This window comes from Panthera pardus, unplaced genomic scaffold (genome assembly GCF_024362965.1).
Source record: "Panthera pardus isolate Hobbes unplaced genomic scaffold, ASM2436296v1 HiC_scaffold_7, whole genome shotgun sequence".
NCBI lineage: Eukaryota > Metazoa > Chordata > Mammalia > Carnivora > Felidae > Panthera > Panthera pardus.
The window spans coordinates 11,942,121-11,960,800 of NW_026527002.1; the positions used below are offsets into that span (position 1 = coordinate 11,942,121).

At 45.2% G+C, this 18,680-nt stretch overlaps 1 protein-coding gene across 4 annotated transcripts in view; it reads left to right on the top strand.

Annotated features, from left to right (window-relative positions):
- CHD7 (chromodomain helicase DNA binding protein 7) overlaps positions 1 to 18,499 on the top strand; it is a 189,936-nt gene extending 171,437 nt beyond the window's left edge. For 3 of the 4 annotated variants that reach the window (XM_053896369.1, XM_053896371.1, XM_053896370.1), the window contains exons 24-38: positions 196 to 285; positions 727 to 830; positions 2,204 to 2,333; positions 2,726 to 2,798; positions 2,956 to 3,013; positions 3,692 to 3,920; positions 4,173 to 4,381; positions 4,507 to 5,178; positions 6,096 to 6,256; positions 8,967 to 9,194; positions 9,410 to 9,853; positions 13,265 to 13,486; positions 14,783 to 14,923; positions 15,117 to 15,221; positions 16,499 to 18,499. In XM_053896369.1, the coding sequence (XP_053752344.1) occupies positions 196 to 285; positions 727 to 830; positions 2,204 to 2,333; positions 2,726 to 2,798; positions 2,956 to 3,013; positions 3,692 to 3,920; positions 4,173 to 4,381; positions 4,507 to 5,178; positions 6,096 to 6,256; positions 8,967 to 9,194; positions 9,410 to 9,853; positions 13,265 to 13,486; positions 14,783 to 14,923; positions 15,117 to 15,221; positions 16,499 to 17,368 (3,736 nt within the window). In that variant the 3' untranslated portion in view covers positions 17,369 to 18,499. The remainder of the gene's footprint in view (positions 1 to 195; positions 286 to 726; positions 831 to 2,203; positions 2,334 to 2,725; positions 2,799 to 2,955; positions 3,014 to 3,691; positions 3,921 to 4,172; positions 4,382 to 4,506; positions 5,179 to 6,095; positions 6,257 to 8,966; positions 9,195 to 9,409; positions 9,854 to 13,264; positions 13,487 to 14,782; positions 14,924 to 15,116; positions 15,222 to 16,498) is intronic. The other variant, XM_053896372.1, reaches the window with a different exon arrangement.
- The last annotated feature ends 181 nt before the right edge of the window (positions 18,500 to 18,680 follow it).

Sequence of the window (18,680 nt, forward strand, 5' to 3'; positions counted from 1 at the left end):
CCTGTTGGAAGCCAGCAGAAAGCACCACACAGAGGTGATTATGTGCCACCATCTGTCACGCTTCAAGCCTACCATACAGCATGGCTAATCAGCCTTGGCAGGATGATGGATGAACAGCAGCAGCTGCCAAAAAGCCACTGTTGGCAAACAGTCCTGAAGTGAAGAACTTTTTCCCCCCTCTGTCTTCCTCTCCAGGGTCCTGCTGCGTGTCCGCATGCTGTACTACCTAAGACAAGAAGTTATAGGAGACCAGGCAGATAAGATTTTAGAGGGTGCTGACTCAAGGTTAGTGCAAACGCACGCCGCTCTGTGCCTCCGCGTCATAATCCGGGAGGTCGGGAAACACCGCCGGCTGGGTTTCGGCACCTCCAGAGACCCTCGGGGCCGCATCTCCTTTTTTGCGCCTGGGAGCACGGGGGCGCGCGACGGTCGTCGGGGAAAGCGTGTGCGGATGTGCGCGTGTCATATAAAAAGGTGTGAGGTGCATGGCTGGCGTTCTGAGGTGACCTTCAGAACGGGGCCCCGTGCGATGAAGTTCATTTCTGGCTACGGCAGAAAGCGACTGCCCGACACCCTTTCTTTTAACCTTTGCCCGCTCCCGACGACGCCCAGATGCTTGTTGTGGGAAGGGGGCGTGGGAGCCCGTGTACCGTGTTTGTGGGTACCCGGGATCCTTTTTTAATCTTACGTGTGTTGCGAACATTATGTGAACGGTTGTCTTTATAGTGAGGCTGATGTGTGGATCCCTGAACCCTTCCATGCGGAAGTCCCCACAGATTGGTGGGATAAGGAAGCAGATAAGTCCCTCCTAATTGGAGTGTTCAAACACGGTAAGTGAAGTTTCTGTCCGACCACGTCTGGACTGTGTGGCTTTGTCGGTAGAGCTCTTCGCGTGCTCTTTTCCCAAGTCATAACATTAATGAGGATAGTTCCAAAGGACTCTTGGCTTCTTCCGTTTTCCTCTACTAAAAATCTAATACGAACTGTAAATATCAGATGCTGTTTTTGAGTGTTTGTTGAGTCTTTGAGAAGAAAACATTTCTTTCTTGGCTGTAAATAAAACCCAAACCATATTTGTTTTAATAATAGCCAAGTCGTCCTCTAGCTCTCCCTAAACTTTGCTTCGAAGCATGGCTCCCCTTGCTCAGCTCTGCCAACCCGTGTCAAAGTGGACGGTGGGCTTAACCTCTGCTATTAATCTGTACAAGTGCCTCCTGGGCTTTGTTCCAAGCAATATTTCACAAATGTCAGTGCCGAGAACTCACGGCTCCCCTGAGTGGGATGCAGCCTTGTTAACTTTGAAAGGCTGGGGGATGCAGAACTGGCATGATATATACAGCGAGCGATTCCTGATTATAATCCCAATTCTCTGGGGGTCACGGAGGTATTCTCAGCAGCCCAGCCTGACTAAAGGGGAGAATGATGGCTTATAAAACCTTTCATGATTACAGTTTGGCTTGCGGCTCTACAGCAGTTAGGAGCGGTGTGTTGTATGTAGTACACATCCTAATTGAATTGTGCTGTTCTGCCTACGTACTGCAGCCGCGTTTTGTGAGCTCGGCCTAAAAATCATTTTCCCGCAGTGCACTGTTGGGATCTGCCATTTTCCATCTAGTCAACTCGGGCAGTCAAAAAGCAAATTGCAGTTTGAAAACCATGGAGGGAACAGTGTCGTCTTACTGACATGCATCATCCTAAACCTAATAAGACAGGTTCGCTGGCCTTACGTAGACAGGGGTTTTCAGCCAGCGGTGCGAGTTCCTGCAGGACTGAAGCCGCTCACAGGAGGACGGGGCGGACGCAGAGTACCCTGCGGAGGTCATGAAGGAGCATTATGAAGCCTTTTAAATGTCAAGCAAAATTAGATCTTGGGGAAAATGGGGTCAAAATTCTTCCCAGGCATCTCGCAGTTCTTTTGAACCTGTTTTTCTGGTAGTGTTTGTGGTCATTCGGCTAAGATCCCTGAAATGAAACTCGGGCCCCCCCCCCCCCCCCCGCCCCCCGCCGTGCCCCGCCCCACCCCGCCCCACATCTGGCCTGCAGTGAGCGTCCTATGGAATGCTTCCCTAAAACAAGGTTCCTAAGTGATCGTCTCAGCTGACGGATGAACTTGGTATACCGGGGCAGTGCTGTGATTTTTGTCAGTGATGGCCCTCTTGCTGTTTCTGTGCATGTCCTCTGTGGGCCGGTGGTTATGGCACAGGCTACGAGAAGTACAATTCCATGCGAGCTGACCCCGCACTGTGCTTCCTGGAACGAGTCGGGATGCCCGATGCCAAGGCCATAGCTGCCGAGCAAAGAGGAACAGACATGCTAGCAGATGGCGGTGACGGGTAAGAAGGACATTTAAAAATTTTAATAAACTTTATGTCAGTGTCACATCTATTGGCAGTGTTCAGTTCTTATACCGCGCTAGGCACTGCGTTGCGTCTGATTTGAACTTCCGTGACGTTTACCAGGAGAGTCTGTTTATATGTCATAACGATTATTTAAACACAATGTATTATCTGGATAATCTGAAACATGCTTGTTTTTTCCAAATGATGACACTTCCCCCGCCCCAGCCCCTTCCCCCATGACCGCACGATTCAAACCCTGATGGGGTCGCCTTTGATGTCAAATCCAGAATTAAAATTGGCGCTGGGCAGGCTAGTAGTCTTTTGAGAGCTCCCTCAGTCTGTTGCTTATCTGTACGATTTAAATGTTTTTTACAATTTTGATACAGGGGAGAATTTGATAGAGAAGATGAAGACCCGGAATATAAACCAACCAGGACTCCATTCAAGGATGAAATAGACGTAAGGACTTGAGTATATTGACTTTTACGGCACCAGTAAAATATTATATGCCCATATACGACTTGTTAAACTTTATAGATGGTGGCCTTCTCCTTAAAAGTTAAAGCAAAGTGAAACCCCAAATTGAAACGATTCTGTTTCTTGCTTTGCTTTCAAGGAATTTGCAAATTCTCCTCCAGAAGATAAGGAAGAATCCATGGAGATCCGCTCCACAGGTAAGGCTCCGCAGAAGCCCGCAGAGCAGAGCAAACTATGCCGTGAGGCATCGCTCACGTGTCTGCCCTCGGCTTCTTCGTGAGTGTCGTTTCTTCTACGCCGACTCGTCCCTTTGTGAGTCATTTTAATTCTTGTTTATTTTTCATAACATTGAATTTCGTTGATGAAATAACTATTTTTTGGATTAAGGTAATTTACATGTATTTATTTACCGGTCAGCGGAAACATTTCAGCATCTTTGGAAATCTGTCTCTTGGGAGTAGGGAGGGCATTTGCTAGGTGTCTGAAATAGTGCAAGTTTGTAGAATACTGACCTTCCCTCTAACGTAAAATAATCGGCGAGCAATCATGTGATTAGCTCTTATGTTCAAGATTGGTATGCCAAGTACATTACAGGAAAACATCCTCATATTGTCGTTCGTGGCATAAAGTATGTTTCTTTACGTAAAACTGATGAGTAAACATGCTCCCCCCCCTACCAAGGAGTTAAAAAAGAAGCAGTTTGTAAGTTTCATACCAATATTATCCTTTATTTATATTTTAAAAATGAGAGCACGAAGATGCCCTTTCCCACACTGTCATCTGAATGTTAATGAGTCATCTTGTTTTGATGGAAAATCCTGTGTATTGCGAGATTGCAGCTACACATTTCAAAAATATTTTTTCCACTTCCCCAGGCAAGCACAGCGAGAGTAATGCTGAGTTAGGCCAACTTTACTGGCCCAACACCTCGACCCTGACCACCCGTCTGCGCCGGCTCATTACTGCCTATCAGCGCAGCTATAAAAGGCAACAAATGAGGCAAGAGGCTCTAATGAAGACTGACCGGCGGAGACGGCGGCCTCGGGAGGAAGTGAGAGCACTAGAAGCGGAAAGGGAAGCTATAATATCTGAGAAACGGCAAAAGTGAGTTTCTGCAGGGTTTTACTGAGCTCCTGGTATGTGCCTCTCTTCTCTGCCCTTCTCAGCCGGCAAGAGGCGAGAATCACGTCCCAGATAATGATCAAAGAAAGTCTCAGTACATCAAAGCTGTCTGTCTGTCTCTCGCCCCCAGAATAAGTACCATACATTAAGTTTAGGGGACAAGGGGAAAAGAATTAATAAACTTTAAGCCTGTTTACTCAAGTACAGTTTAAGCTAATGTCTTCTTGCTCATAGGTGGACAAGAAGAGAAGAGGCTGATTTTTACCGTGTGGTATCTACTTTTGGAGTTATTTTTGACCCCATGAAACAGCAGTTTGACTGGAACCAATTTCGAGCCTTTGCCAGACTTGACAAAAAGTCTGACGAGAGTTTGGAGAAATACTTCAGTTGTTTTGTGGCCATGTGTAGGCGAGTGTGTCGAATGCCCACTAAGCCAGATGATGGTAGGTTCTTCTTGTAACGAAAGTTCTATGGTAAAAGGCCGAATAAAGTGAAAAATAGAGAGTGAACAATTGAAAGCGTACTCAGGTTTTTTTTCCAAGTGAATACAATTGTTTTCATGTTACAGAACCACCTGACCTCTCCTCCATGATTGAGCCAATCACAGAAGAGCGTGCCTCTAGAACTCTCTACCGCATCGAACTCCTGCGGAAAATACGCGAGCAGGTTCTTCATCACCCTCAGCTGGGAGAGAGGCTGAAGCTCTGCCAGCCGAGTTTGGATTTGCCAGAGTGGTGGGAATGTGGGAGGCATGACCGGGACTTGCTGGTCGGCGCTGCTAAACACGGGGTCAGCCGGACGGACTATCACATCCTCAACGACCCCGAGTTATCTTTCTTGGATGCGCACAAAAACTTTGCCCAGAACCGAGGGGCAGGTAACCTGTCCTCCCTGACTCCACTGGCCCTTGGATTTGGCCAGACTCCTGCCGTCCTCCCGTCTGCTCACGCCCAGGAAGAGAAGGCTGCGGGACAAAGCGAGGGCAAAGCGGAGGAGTCTGGCGGCGTGACCACCCAAGAGAAACCCGAGGGGAAGGAGGAGGAAGAAGAGACCGACGGCCGGGAGAAGGACAGTAAGCAGGGCTGTGAGGCCGAGGCGAGCTCTGTGAAAAGTGACCTGAAAGGGATGGAGGTCGGTGCCGACACAGGGCCCAAGTCTATTTCGGAAAAAGGTTCTGAAGAGGACGAAGAAGAAAAGCTGGAGGATGATGATAAGTCAGAAGAGTCTTCCCAGCCTGAAGGTAATGCCTCGCCATTCGGTCCTCTCTCCCGGCCCCAGCGGGGCGGCCGTGACAGGCCATGGTTTCCTGTCACGTGACAAGGGCTCTTGTTTACATTTTCAGGGTAACTTGTGTACATGTTCCTCTGGACGGGTGGTGTGAGGTTATGCTTAGGCGTACGTTTTGCTCCGATGTGGCGTGGAAACACGGTATTTCGAGCAACTTCAACGCCCAGAAGGGTGTTACGGGCACGTAACAATTTCCAGATTAAGAGGAGGGGTCAGCTTGATGGTAGTGGTATCAGAAGAATTCCAGATGACTTTAATTTGGACAGATACACGTGAAGGACAAGGGTCATTCACTGAATAAATACTGGTGATTATTTTAAAACAAATGATGCTTAATTTTAGTTTTAAATCAGAAGTAAAGGGTAGAAGTAGAATCTGAAAATAACCAGTGTTCTTTGTGAGTCTCAGTGTGGTTGCTGTTCCCAACACAAAGGAAAACTAAATAAAGCATCCTGTCGTACTGTCCCTCTGGAGCTGGGGCTTGGTGCTCTGGTGGGTTGTTAGCCTCCCTCCTGTGGGCAGGGCTGTGGGGCCGGGGGGCGGGGGACCACATTGCATGGAGAGGCTCTTGAGTCAGAGACCTGGTTGTCATTCCACCTCCTCCGAGATGCACGGGCACAGTGTCAGATAACTAGTGACGTCACCTCCCTAAGCCTGTCTGCTTCTTCATCCATAAAATGAGGAGAACACCATCTGCACGAAGGGCCCGTTAGCAGCTTTAACAACACAATTGTAAGATGCCTAATACCATAAAGTAGGTACTCAATAAAATGGAGCCGAGTGGTATTCAAATCTTTCACCCTGTCCTCTCTAAACTTCTTTTCCAGTGATACTGTGGTCGTGAGTAATGCACACTAACTCATTTCTTAGCAGGAGCTGTCTCTAGAGGGAAGAATTTCGATGAAGAAAGCAATGCCTCCATGAGCACCGCTAGGGATGAAACCCGAGATGGGTTCTACATGGAGGATGGAGACCCTTCAGTAGCTCAGCTCCTTCATGAAAGAACATTTGCCTTCTCATTTTGGCCTAAGGTTGGTGGGGGTTTTGGGGTTTTTGTTTTGTGGGCCAAAAAAGTGTGGGGGGTACGGGAAATCATTCTAGTTTGATTTTTCAAGTAAGTGTAGGGTCAACTTTGACACAGGGTATGAGGACTGTAGATTTTTCTCATGTTTTAAAGTCTGTGCGGTACTTTTGTAACAGGATAGGAGAGGTGACATGAAAGGAAGGTAAAAAGAACTCTTCATATGGATCTTTGGCTCCTTGAGGTGTTTTAGGCTGGCGATCACGTTGTGCAGTATGGTCTATGGCTTGTTGCTTCCACAGACTCACCCTGTAGCAAAATGAAATGTGTCCAGGTCTTTCTCTTTCCTTCCTTTCTTCCTTTTTTTAAATTTTTTTATTTTTTATTGTGGTAAAAACTACACAACATGAAATTTATGATCTTAACCAATTTTATTTATTTTTTATTTAAAAAAAAATTTTTTTTTTAACGTTTATTTATTTTTGAGACAGAGAGAGACAGAGCATGAACAGGGGAGGGGCAGAGAGAGGGAGACACAGAATCCGAAACAGGCTCCAGGCTCTGAGCTGTCAGCACAGAGCCTGATGCGGGGCTCGAACTCACGGACCGCGAGATCATGACCTGAGCCGAAGGCGGACGCCCAACCGACTGAGCCACCCAGGCGCCCCTGATCTTAACCAATTTTAAATGTACACTTCGGTAGTTCTAAGTATATTCACATCACCATAAGATCTCCAGCGTGTTATCTTGCATGACTGAAACTTTATACCCACTAAACAGCTCCCTCTCTCCTCTCCCCCCAGCCTCTGGCAACCACTACTCTCCTCTCTGTTTCTGTGGATTGACTGCTTTAGATACCTTGTCATAGGAATGGAATCACGCAGTAGTCACCCTTTCGTGGCTTGCTTATTGCACTTCTTGTCATCTGATGCTCAAGGTTTATCCACGTGGCAGCATGTGACAGGATTTCCTTCCTTTTTAAGGCTGAATAATATTCCATTGTGTGTACATATCACATCTTCCTCTCTTCATCTGTCCTTGGGACATTTGGGTTCCGTCCCCTTCTTCGCTTATTATAGTGCTCCTGTGAACACGAGTATGCGAATATCTGTTTGAGAACCGGCTTTCAGTTCCTTTGGGAATATACTCAGAAGTGGGATTGCTGGGTCACGTGGTAATTCTATTTTTAATTGTTCTGAGGAGCCTCCATACTGTTTTCTGTAGCAGTCACACCATTTGCCATCCCGCCAACAATGCACAAGGGAAAAATATGTGGACATTTAAAAAATGTGGGTTTTAATTTTTTTTAAATCTGAAACAGAACTTTCAGAGTTAAGACACCTTCATAGGTTTGGAAACTCAGCCCGGGAGAGGGTGGGCTATTGACCCATTTGCTCCAAACAATTATGAGGTAATTCCAAATGTAGTTATCTGCAACCAAAAGCAAAATGGAAATTACTTTTTTGGCTAACTAGCATAATTTATTATAAATCCCTATGTAATTTGGGTCTGTTTCTTTGGGGTGGGGACATAATCATTGTAATCACCGTAACAGGGCTGTCTGGTTTAAAACAAACAACACAAAAACAGCCTCAGTTGACTCATCCCCAGGCTGGTCTTCCACAGTGTCAGCTATGTGAGAAACAATGTGAAATTTTTAGGGGAAGAGTATACTATCAAAGACATTTTTTTTTCTCTGTATTCTCTGTTATGCTGATCTCCCTTATTGAGTATAGAAGAGTTTCCCAGATCAGTAAAAAGTCTGTCGTGGCAGACACTTTTAATCTATGGAAACTGGGCCTAAGAGCTGTAATTAGAAATTTTTAATGTACACGCTTCAATGAAATTTGAAGTGATAATAGGTGGGGAATGCAAATTGACATTCATTAGGTGTTCCTAGGTTGGGGCCCATTTTGTAATGCTGAACTTTATTAATAGTGACGCTAATGATGTCCCACTTCCTGGGACACATTTCGATCCAGCCTGTGGATCTGAAGCACCAGAACATCCAGAAGCTAAATGCAGGCTTCCATTGTTGTCTGCTGGTGTTCACCAACAATTCTTTAAACTTGAACAGAAGTTACTCTGGAAATATGGGGGATATTTTAGAGATGGTTACATAATGTTTTCTCATTTGTGTGATCCGGTGTTGATAGTTGAAAAATACTAGGTTTTCTATGTTGGGGCTATCTTAGGCCCTCCCACCACAGCAAAGTAGTTTTTGTGGATTTTGTTTATTTACTCACTTGTTTTTCGTTTTCTTTTACTTTTTGCCCACTGGTTGAGTTGTTGTTTTTTTTTTTTTAATTTTATTTTATTTTTTAAGTTTATTTCTTTATTTTGAGAGAGAGAGAGCAAGCAGAGGAGGGGCAGAGAGAGGGGGAGGGAGAGAATCCCAAGCAGGTTCCACTGTCAGCACAGAGCCCGATGTGGGGCTCCAACTCACGAACCGTGAGATCATGACCTGAGCCAAAATCAAGAGTTGGACACTTCACCGACCGAACCACCCAGGCGTGTCCTGCCCCCCTCCCCACCCCCCCGCGATTGCCTTTGAACACGCAACCTTCTGATCTGGAGTCAGACACGCTACCGTTGCGCCACGAGGCCTCCCCATGCCTTTGAAACCTTTTATGCTCTTTAGCATCTTGATGGAAATATTTATCTAGTGATTTTCACCCCGTCTTTGTTGCAATTTTGTGTGACTTTTCTTCTCCCTCCAGGACCGAGTAATGATAAACCGATTAGACAACATCTGTGAAGCCGTGCTGAAAGGCAAATGGCCAGTAAATAGGCGCCAGATGTTTGATTTCCAGGGCCTCATCCCTGGTTACACGCCACCCACCATGGACAGTCCCCTGCAGAAGAGGAGCTTTGCCGAGCTCTCCATGGTCGGCCAAGCTAGCATTAGTGGGAGCGAGGACCTCACGACTTCTCCTCAGTTGTCAAAGGTGAGTTTGTTTTGCTGTTTAGAGGTGAGTCTTTGCTCAGTTTGGAAGCTCGTGTCTCACTGGTCCTACTCAGAGTCAAGATGGCTGCCGTTTCCTCAGCTCTTTTTCAGCAGTTATGCATGTTTAGTTCCTGAAGCTTCTTGTTCTTTTTTCTGAAAGCCAGCCCGTTAGCAGATACAGTTTTGCCTCACTGTCGTGTTGTAATTTTTCAATAGGAAGACGCCCTAAACCTCTCTGTCCCTCGCCAGCGGAGGAGGAGGAGGAGAAAAATTGAAATTGAGGCCGAGAGAGCGGCCAAGCGGCGAAACCTCATGGAAATGGTTGCTCAGCTGAGGGAGTCTCAAGTGGTCTCAGAAAACGGACAAGAAAAAGTTGTAGATTTATCAAAGGCCTCAAGAGAGGCAGCAAGCTCTACCTCAAATTTTTCGTCTCTTACTTCAAAGTTTATCTTGCCTAACGTCTCGACACCGGTGTCCGATGCCTTTAAGACTCAAATGGAGCTGCTCCAGGCAGGCCTGTCACGCACACCCACGAGGCATCTGCTTAACGGCTCCCTGGTGGATGGAGAGCCTCCCATGAAGAGGAGGCGGGGAAGGAGGAAAAACGTGGAGGGTCTTGATCTGCTTTTCATGAGCCACAAACGGACGTCATTGAGTGCAGTAAGTTAAGGAGCTCACTTCCATTGTGTGTGCCCACGGTGGCAGCCAGAGTCCCTGCCATTCTGACGACACTGGCCTGTGCTCCTCTCAGGGATGTGGTATTAAAGCTGGCTTCTTCCACTAAAGAAATAGGATCACAGTGAACACTCGTGGTTCTGGGCTGAAAAATTGTGTCGGGCATTGATACAGATCACTCGGCCTGAACCAAATGTAGCTTGAGGATTTATTCCTCCCAAGATCCTGATATATTGATTACTCTCGGAAGACTAGCCCAAAACAAAAACACGTTCTTCTGAGCCTATAATTGTTATCTCTGAATTCCTGAGGCGGAAAGAGCTTCTGCTCTTAAAAATCTTGTTGTTTGGGGTTCTGACATTTATTAGATTAGTATAAATGTTGAGTTTCAGACTGGAGATTTGTGTTCATATACAGAGCTAGTGATGGCAAATTCTCCTATCTTTGTAACTGCAGCTGTTTTTAAAATCTCAATCGAAAAAAAAAATGCGTTCTAGTTTAGGTTTGTATGAAATGTATGTGCCAATGGATTTTGACATTTTCAACTCAAAGGAAATGAGGACAGTGGGACCAAAATAACCCCTTCCCTAATCTTCAGTCACCCCGCTTACAAATGCACTGCCTGGGCAGTGACGAGGGTTTTACCCCAAAGAACCCAATTTCATGTAGTCCATTTTTAAAAGGACGAATTGGTACCAGGCATCTTAAGCCTTATCGATTTGGAACCCGGATCAGCACAGGGACACTGGAGCTGGTTTGTGAACGAGGAGCCAGCACTCCAGGAGAGACTCTTTCCCTGGGCAGGTGGGACACAGTTTGGGAAACACTGGAATTTGAAACAGGGAGGAGGGGGACGTTTCTTTCAACAGTTCTTACTTTTTCCAACCCTATTCTTATTTGGTCATTTTTTATTTCTTAAATTTTTTTTTTAAATGTTTTTATTTATTTTTGAGACAGGGAGAGACAGAGCATGAGCAGGAGAGGGGCAGAGAGAGAGGGGGAGACACAGAATCTGAAACAGCCTCCAGGCTCTGAGCTGTCGGCACAGAGCCCGACGCAGGGCTCAAACTTACGGACTGTGAGATTATGACCTGAGCTGAGGTCGGACGTCCAACCGACCGAGCCACCCAGGCGCCCCGCTATTTCTTAAATCTCAAGAAAGCCAAATAACTTAAAAGGGCAGTAAAAGGAGAGGTTGAGTTAAAGGTTAGAAATGACAAAATAGCATTCACTGGGATTTGCCCTCTGGTGGGGTCTGACTGAAACAGAAGCTTCTGGGTGATTAGAAGTTAATTTCAAAATTCGTCACCATGTACCAATCATAATAACGGTCATTTCTGTTGAGCATATGATTACTTTTAGAATCTTATAAAAATATACCTTGTAATCGATCAACTGTGACTGGTTATTCCCTAAGTTCAAATGCCGTTTCTAGGTGTGTGGTCCCCAAAGTGTACCACTAGTGATTAGCCTCCCTACTCGAAACCACCCTAACACTTGGATAGATTTTGTTCCCTGAAAATCCTTTCTCCATAAGCATCAACATATTGGTGAGTTTCTGCATCTCACACCTCTATTTATTCACTACTGTATTTAATATTTGAATCGTAGCACATATTCGTCTGTGGTCCAGGCATCAGGAATTAACAGTGTGAACCAGGTGCTATTTCCTATTGTAACTATGTACTCTGTGTTAAACTTCAGGCTGACTTTATGCATTTTACATATTTTCAGTCATCCCTAAGAACTTATTGATGTCTTTCCTTTTTCTAAAGTCACATAAGCAACCCAGCTCAAAATTCCTAAGAGATGTTAGAGAATGTATTTTTAAATTTTTGTTTCTTTTACTGTCAAATGTTAGAATTTAGGGGTTACGTATTTGGTATTGTGCAAAGTTATGTGCATACACATAAAATACAAGGAAAATGCTGATTGAGCTATAAATAAATGGAATAGTAAAGAGGTATAAAGGTCAGCAATGTTACTTATATGGAAGAAGACAAGTCCTAAAATCTTTCATTGTGTATGTCCTCAAACTGGAGAGCATTTTGCGTTGCCACGAAAAGTAAGGATATAGTCATCCTACATGCAACAACATTGTAGAAGTTGTCTCTGTGTGCACTCCCTGCCCCCTGCCCGCCCCCCCCCCCCCCCCACCAAAGTACAATGCAAAGAATAAGTGCTAAACAAGTGCTTGCACTGGAAAACTCACAGTGTTTAAGATGAGTGACTGATAAATAATATTGCATCCTAGCTGTGAGGCATGCCTGGGGTACTTTGTGAGCCCAAAGGAAGAATGGGAATGGAAGGAGAAGGATACGGGGAGAAACAGATGAGGAAGTTTCCTTAGACGTGGTCATGCTTTGGTTAAGTTTTGAAGATTGTGTAGGTGTTGGTCATTTGAAAAGAGCTTACAGGGAGAACATGTGCAAAGGCACTGAGGCTAGAGACAGCCTTCCATGTTTGGTAAACTGAAAGTCATCGGCAGCAGGGGAATTCGATGAGGAGGTGAAGTTCGACAGAAGTGAGCTTGGATACAAGGTAGGATATAAATCGGGGAGGGCCTTGGCTGCCATGCTAAAGAACTTGGATTTTATCCTGAAGGTGATGGGGAATTCAGTTACCAAATAGTTTAAATAGTTTAACTAGTTCCTAGTTAAACTAGGAAGAGTGCATTTTAGAAAATCGACTGCAGTACAGCAGTGTGGAAGTCTGAGTAAAGAAGAGCGGAACTAGAATCAGGGAGAGCATTTAGGAATATCACAGTAATTTGGGGTGGGGGTGGGCAGTGATGAAGAACTGAGCCCAAGTAGAAGCAGCAGGAATAGACAGTGGGCCGTCAGAAAAGTTGTCTAGAGGTTGGAGTAATAGTGTGGGGACCACCGGTTGGACAGTGGTAGAGAACAGGCTTCCAATTGGGCGTGATATTTTCAGTGTTGCCTCACACACCTGCTACAAAATATTGTCCTACCAATAAAATTGTACGGTTCAGAGAGTGCCAAAAAGCTATGCACGAGATGGCTGCTGGATTCCTTCAATTATAATTTCTTTAGTGATGTTATCCCGAGATCCCCGAGAGAGATTGAGAGGCTACCTTTCATGCATGTCAAGCTCAGACTACACTGCCCGTGCCCTAGTGGCTTAAGATCTCAAACATGGAGCATTGGTGGGCTGTGGATTTCCTCCCTAATTACTTAATTCTGTAGTGTGGAGAGTGATATTAAAGTTTCATCTTCTCATTTGAGAGCTGTTCCAAAACTGACAGTGTTTCAGGTAACTTTTTTCCCTTTTTGGTCAAAGATCCATTATGCCAGGATAGCATTTTCTTGGGATAAGACATTTATTTCTGGAATCTCTCATCCTATGAGAATTCAGACCACTGTCACCTTTCTGCAGGAGGATGCTGAGGTGACCAAAGCTTTCGAAGAAGACATAGAGACCCCACCTACAAGAAACATTCCTTCTCCTGGACAGCTGGACCCAGACACGCGGATCCCCGTGATAAATCTTGAAGACGGGACTAGGCTGGTGGGGGAGGACGCTCCTAAAAATAAGGACTTAGTTGAATGGCTGAAGCTGCATCCTACTTACACTGTTGATATGCCAAGTTATGTACCAGTAAGTATCGCAGAGTTTAGTTGGGAGGAGTCCCGTGAGGGTAGCCCTCACGATTCCCCGGTAGAACACAGAAATTCTTGGTCTTTCTGCCTCATCTCGAACGTTCCCCAGTTTCTGTCACTGTGTGTTTTACATTAGAAAAACTGGCTTCGAGTCAGGAAGGAAAGCTCGTAGTTACTTGAAGATGCCCATTATGCAGTCCCTTACTTCCTCCTTCCACCAAACAGACATGATTTCTTCAGTTATTCTTTACACGGCCTGGTTTTCAGGTGGTCTCATTAGAGGGATGACACTCACGAATGCACTTTAATTGGTTCAGACCAGGTCTGACGAGCACAGAGTACTACGAAGCTGTTACTTGCAGAAATTTGACTAGCTAACAACAGCCCAAGACTTTGTTAGCTTCTCTCTCGAACAACTAACACTTATGCCTTCCCTTAAACATTAAACAGTATCTCCAGATGATTTGTCACATAAACTGCTTGTAAGCTGGCAGCACAACAAATCTTTTACTTCCTATGTACTTAGTGACTGGTTTTTTAAAAAAAACCTTAAGTGTAGGATTTCACATTTTATTTCGTTGAGTTCAGCTCGAGTTGAGTCCTTGCCATTCAGAAGGCCCCCTCCTGCACGGGGCCTTTTATCCCCGGGTTGCTCCTGTCCATGTACAGTTTGTATCATAGACATGAGGTCATCTCTGTGTTCATCCACGTCACTGGGTAGAAATTAGTAAGGGTTCTTGAGAAAGTTTCCTTTAAAGATACTGTGACTTAGTTAAACATTTGAAGAAAAGGCTTTATGTGGGGTTACTGATAAACAAAAGGAAAAGCAGATTCTCAGCTTACGTGTACAAAGAGAAAAATAGTTTGTTTGTTTTTTTTTTAAAGAAAATTTTAGTTTCTGATAACTAAAACGATGCCCAAACCTTCCATGGTAATTGAAAATGGCATGACTGGGGGCACTTGGCTGGCTCGGTAGGTAGCGTGTGCAACTCTTGATCTCCAGGTCGTGAGTTCGAGCCCCACATTGGGCATAGAGATTACTTTAAAAAAAGAAAGAAAGAAAGAAAGAAAGAAAGAAAGAAAGAAAGAAAGAAAGAAAGAAAGAAAGAAAGAAAGAAAGAAAGAAAGAAAGAAAGAAAGAAAGAAAGAAAGAAAGAAAGAAAGAAAGAAAGAAAGAAAGAAAGAAAAAGAAAGAAAGAAAGAAAATGGCTTCACTATTCTGTCATTTATGCAGGAAAGAGTAAGTACTAAATACAATATACTAAATACGTATTTGGGGGCTTTTTTTTTGCAGAAGAATGCGGATGTGCTGTTTTCCTCATTTCAGAAACCGAAACAGAAACGACATAGATGTCGAAACCCTAATAAATTGGATATAAACACTTTGACAGGAGAAGAAAGGGTGCCTGTTGTCAATAAACGAAATGGAAAGAAGGTGAACGTTTGGGAAAGGGAAATGATCTCCCTGTGTGATCTCTTATCCCAGAAAGCAGCATTTTATCCTTTTTAAGGAAAAACAATCCTGGTTTCTTCTAGAATATCTGTATAGGATACGTGTGTGTATACCGGGGAAGGGGGGGCGGGGGATGTACGCGCTTTTAGATCAATTTCCAAATGCCTCTCCCCAGATGGGTGGAGCTATGGCACCTCCGATGAAGGACCTGCCCAGGTGGCTGGAAGAGAACCCTGAATTTGCAGTCGCTCCAGACTGGACTGAGATAGTGAAGCAGTCTGTAAGTACGAACTGGGCACTTCCATCAGGAAAGGGGTTTATGCAAAACCGTTGTCCTGGGCTTTTCTTTATTTTCCGTTGACCATTAATTATTCAATTATAACTTATTCTTCACTTAAAAGACATAATAAATCATCGTTTTTCCTCTTGGTGTATCATTAATCCAAAGTAGAAGAACTTGACAGCTCTGATTTACAAGGACGGTAGAGGAACACGCATTCACGGTCTTGGAGGTAGACTCACTACGGGCACAATGCCCCAGGTGAACCTGGTTATTAACAGCTCACCTGTAGGATGGAATTGGCGGTGGTTGAGGTCACTAAGGTTAACTGGGAATTTTGATTTTAAAAGAAAGAATGCAACTTCACCTAAAATTTTTTTCCACTTCCGTTTCTCCCAAAAATACTAATTTGTTAATGTCTGGATTTCTTTTTGTTTACTTGTTTCAAGTATACACTACAATTTCGTATTTTTCTTTTGACCTACGGTTCCAGCAGTCTTAGCACATGTATAATTTCTTGAAGAACCACCACCATAATCAGAATACAGACAGTGCCCTCATCTCCCCCCACCCCAAGTTCTCTTGTAGTCTCCCCTCCCCCTCCCCCTAGTCCACGGCCACTGCTGGTCTGCGCTCCATCCCGGGTTTTGTCTTTTTGAGGATGCCCTGTAAGCAGAGGCATAAATTATGTAACGTTTTTAAGAGGACTTTATATTGAGATCTATCCAAGTGGTTGCAGGTGTCAGAGGTTTGTTCCTTTTTACTGCTGAGCACTCCTCCGGTACAGGTACGTGCCCCTGTGTGCGGTTGTCCATCACCCATGGAGGGACATCTGGGTTGTTTCCAGACTTGGGCAGATATGAGTGCAGCTGCTATAAACCTTTGTGTACAGGTTTTGGGGTGAACATAATTTTTGTTTCTCCACGGTAGATGCTAAAACGTAATTGTAGTTAAATGTTCCAGACTTTTCAACTTCATTTTGATGTGTTGTTTCTCGAGATAGTTACGGACGCTGACAGCCTGACCTTCACCTCACCGGTAGAGTAGCCTTTAACCATTTTTCTGCAGTTCGCCATAATTCCGTGAGTTAACGTAGTGCCAACAGATAGACTTTCTTCTTTCGTTAAGTTTCACCATTGAGCTTTTAGGAGGGAAATGACTGCTTGTGTATCTTCACTCAGTGTCGATTTTCAGCGCATCCCAAAGGCCCACCCTGAAATTTAAGTTTTCGCCAGCGACGTTTATAGCCACTGTTTGCCTGTCCCCGTTTGCTTCAGGGTTTTGTTCCCGAGTCGATGTTTGACCGCCTTCTCACCGGCCCCGTGGTGCGGGGGGAAGGAGCGAGCAGGAGAGGACGAAGGCCCAAGAGCGAGATCGCCAGGGCGGCCGCGGCGGCCGCGGCGGCCTCCACCTCCGGAATCAACCCCCTGTTGGTGAACAGCCTGTTTGCCGGGATGGACCTCACGAGCCTTCAGAACCTCCAGAACCTCCAGTCTCTCCAGCTCGCGGGGCTCATGGGCTTCCCTCCAGGACTGGCGACGGCGGCCGCCGCCGCCGGAGGCGACGCCAAGAACCCTGCGGCCGTGCTGCCCCTGATGCTGCCGGGCATGGCGGGCCTGCCCAACGTGTTCGGACTGGGCGGGCTGCTGAACAACCCGCTCTCCGCTGCTGCTGGCAACGCCGCCGCCGCCGCCGCTGCTCCCGGGCAGGGAGAGCCGGAGGACGGCGCCCCGAAAGCGGAAGAGAAAGGCAACGAGAACGAAGACGAGAACAAAGACTCTGAGAAAAGCACAGATGCTGTTTCGGCTACTGACTCTGCGAATGGATCTGTTGGTGCTGCTACTGCCCCGGCCGGATTGCCCTCCAACCCGCTCGCCTTCAACCCTTTCCTCCTGTCCACCGTGGCGCCAGGCCTCTTCTACCCGTCCATGTTTCTACCTCCGGGACTGGGGGGATTGACACTGCCTGGGTTCCCCGCGTTAGCAGGACTCCAGAACGCCGTGGGCTCCAGCGAAGAGAAGGCCCCCGACAAGGCCGAGGGGGGCGCCTTCCAGGAAGAGGAGAACCTGGACGGCAGCGACGCCGAGGAGAACCCGGAAAAGACCGCGGGGGTCCTCCGTCTTCGAAGACGAAGGAGCACAGGGTGAAGAGCTGGACTCGCTCGATGGGGGGGATGAACTAGAACACCACGAAAATGATGAATAACCAGTACCAGTTCCAGTTCAAGTGTTTAAAACTTTTGACAAGTGGTAGTCCTACTGTTTACACTCACAGTTAATGTTCATACCTAGTTTTATAAGCTGTTCTGTAACATAGTGTAGCAAAAAAGAAAAAGAAAAAAAAAAAGTCCAAGTCATGTTATACAGGTGTGTCAAAAGGTATCTTGGTCATTAAGTATTGTGCAGTGCATTATTTATTATCCCTAGGAGAGATGAAATTTGAGAGGTGATCATGTCTTTTTAAGGAAACTTACATAATGCTCTGCTTCTTCTTCTTTTTTTTTTTTTTTCCTTTTGGTACCATTGGTATTATAATAAAGAGCAATTTGTAACTGAGTGGCACTAATGGAAGGAAGTGCTGCTCAAAGGAAGTATGAAGTTATATATTTAATTTTTTAATTTTAATTTTTTTGCTGTGAAGGTCAAGATGAAATTTACCATACATATCATACTTGCTCATTTGTTTCCCTTTTGACCGTATGGGGGTTCCCACACTTGCGCATCCACACACATCCATACACTCTGACAATCTCCACGTTAGTGTGAACGTCTCTGTCCCGAGGCGCAGCAATAATAAGGCAGCTGTTGAATGTGAAGGGTCCCTTTGGAAATTAACCTACTGGGAGGGTTCTTGCCAGACAGAACTACAGTTCCATTGTCTCGTGGTCTTGTAATGCACTGGTATAAACAAAATAAATAGATAAATAAAGAGTGAGAGAAGAGAGAATCAGGTACCTTTTTTAAATTAAAGGACTTTGTTACTTTAGCCACAAAGCTAAAACAGCATTACCTCAGCTCTAAACTAGCCTTGAAGTTTACAGACATGACTTTGTAAATGTATTGTTTTTCTTTGTTGTGATGTCCTTTTATTTTTTTCTTTGAAAACTGCTATCATGTAAGATAAAATGTAAATTGCTGCCAACTGTAGTAATGATGCTTTTAATAAAAGTGACCCATGATATGCAGAGATGTAATTAGAGAATGTAGTATGTAGGGGAACTGGTGTTCACTCTATTTTTTGTATTCGCAATAGATGCAAAAACAGCATTCTGGCCTTTGTACGGTTTCTTGCTATATCCTCTTATCCTAGATTAGCTGTTAGTAATATGCTAAACTGATTGTCTTCAGACTAGACAGGACGAAAAACCTTAAATTACCTTCGCGTAATTCCACTCCAGATATCTCCGCAGAACCACAGACAAAAACCTCCTATTACTCCCTCAAAAGGGCATCTGAGACT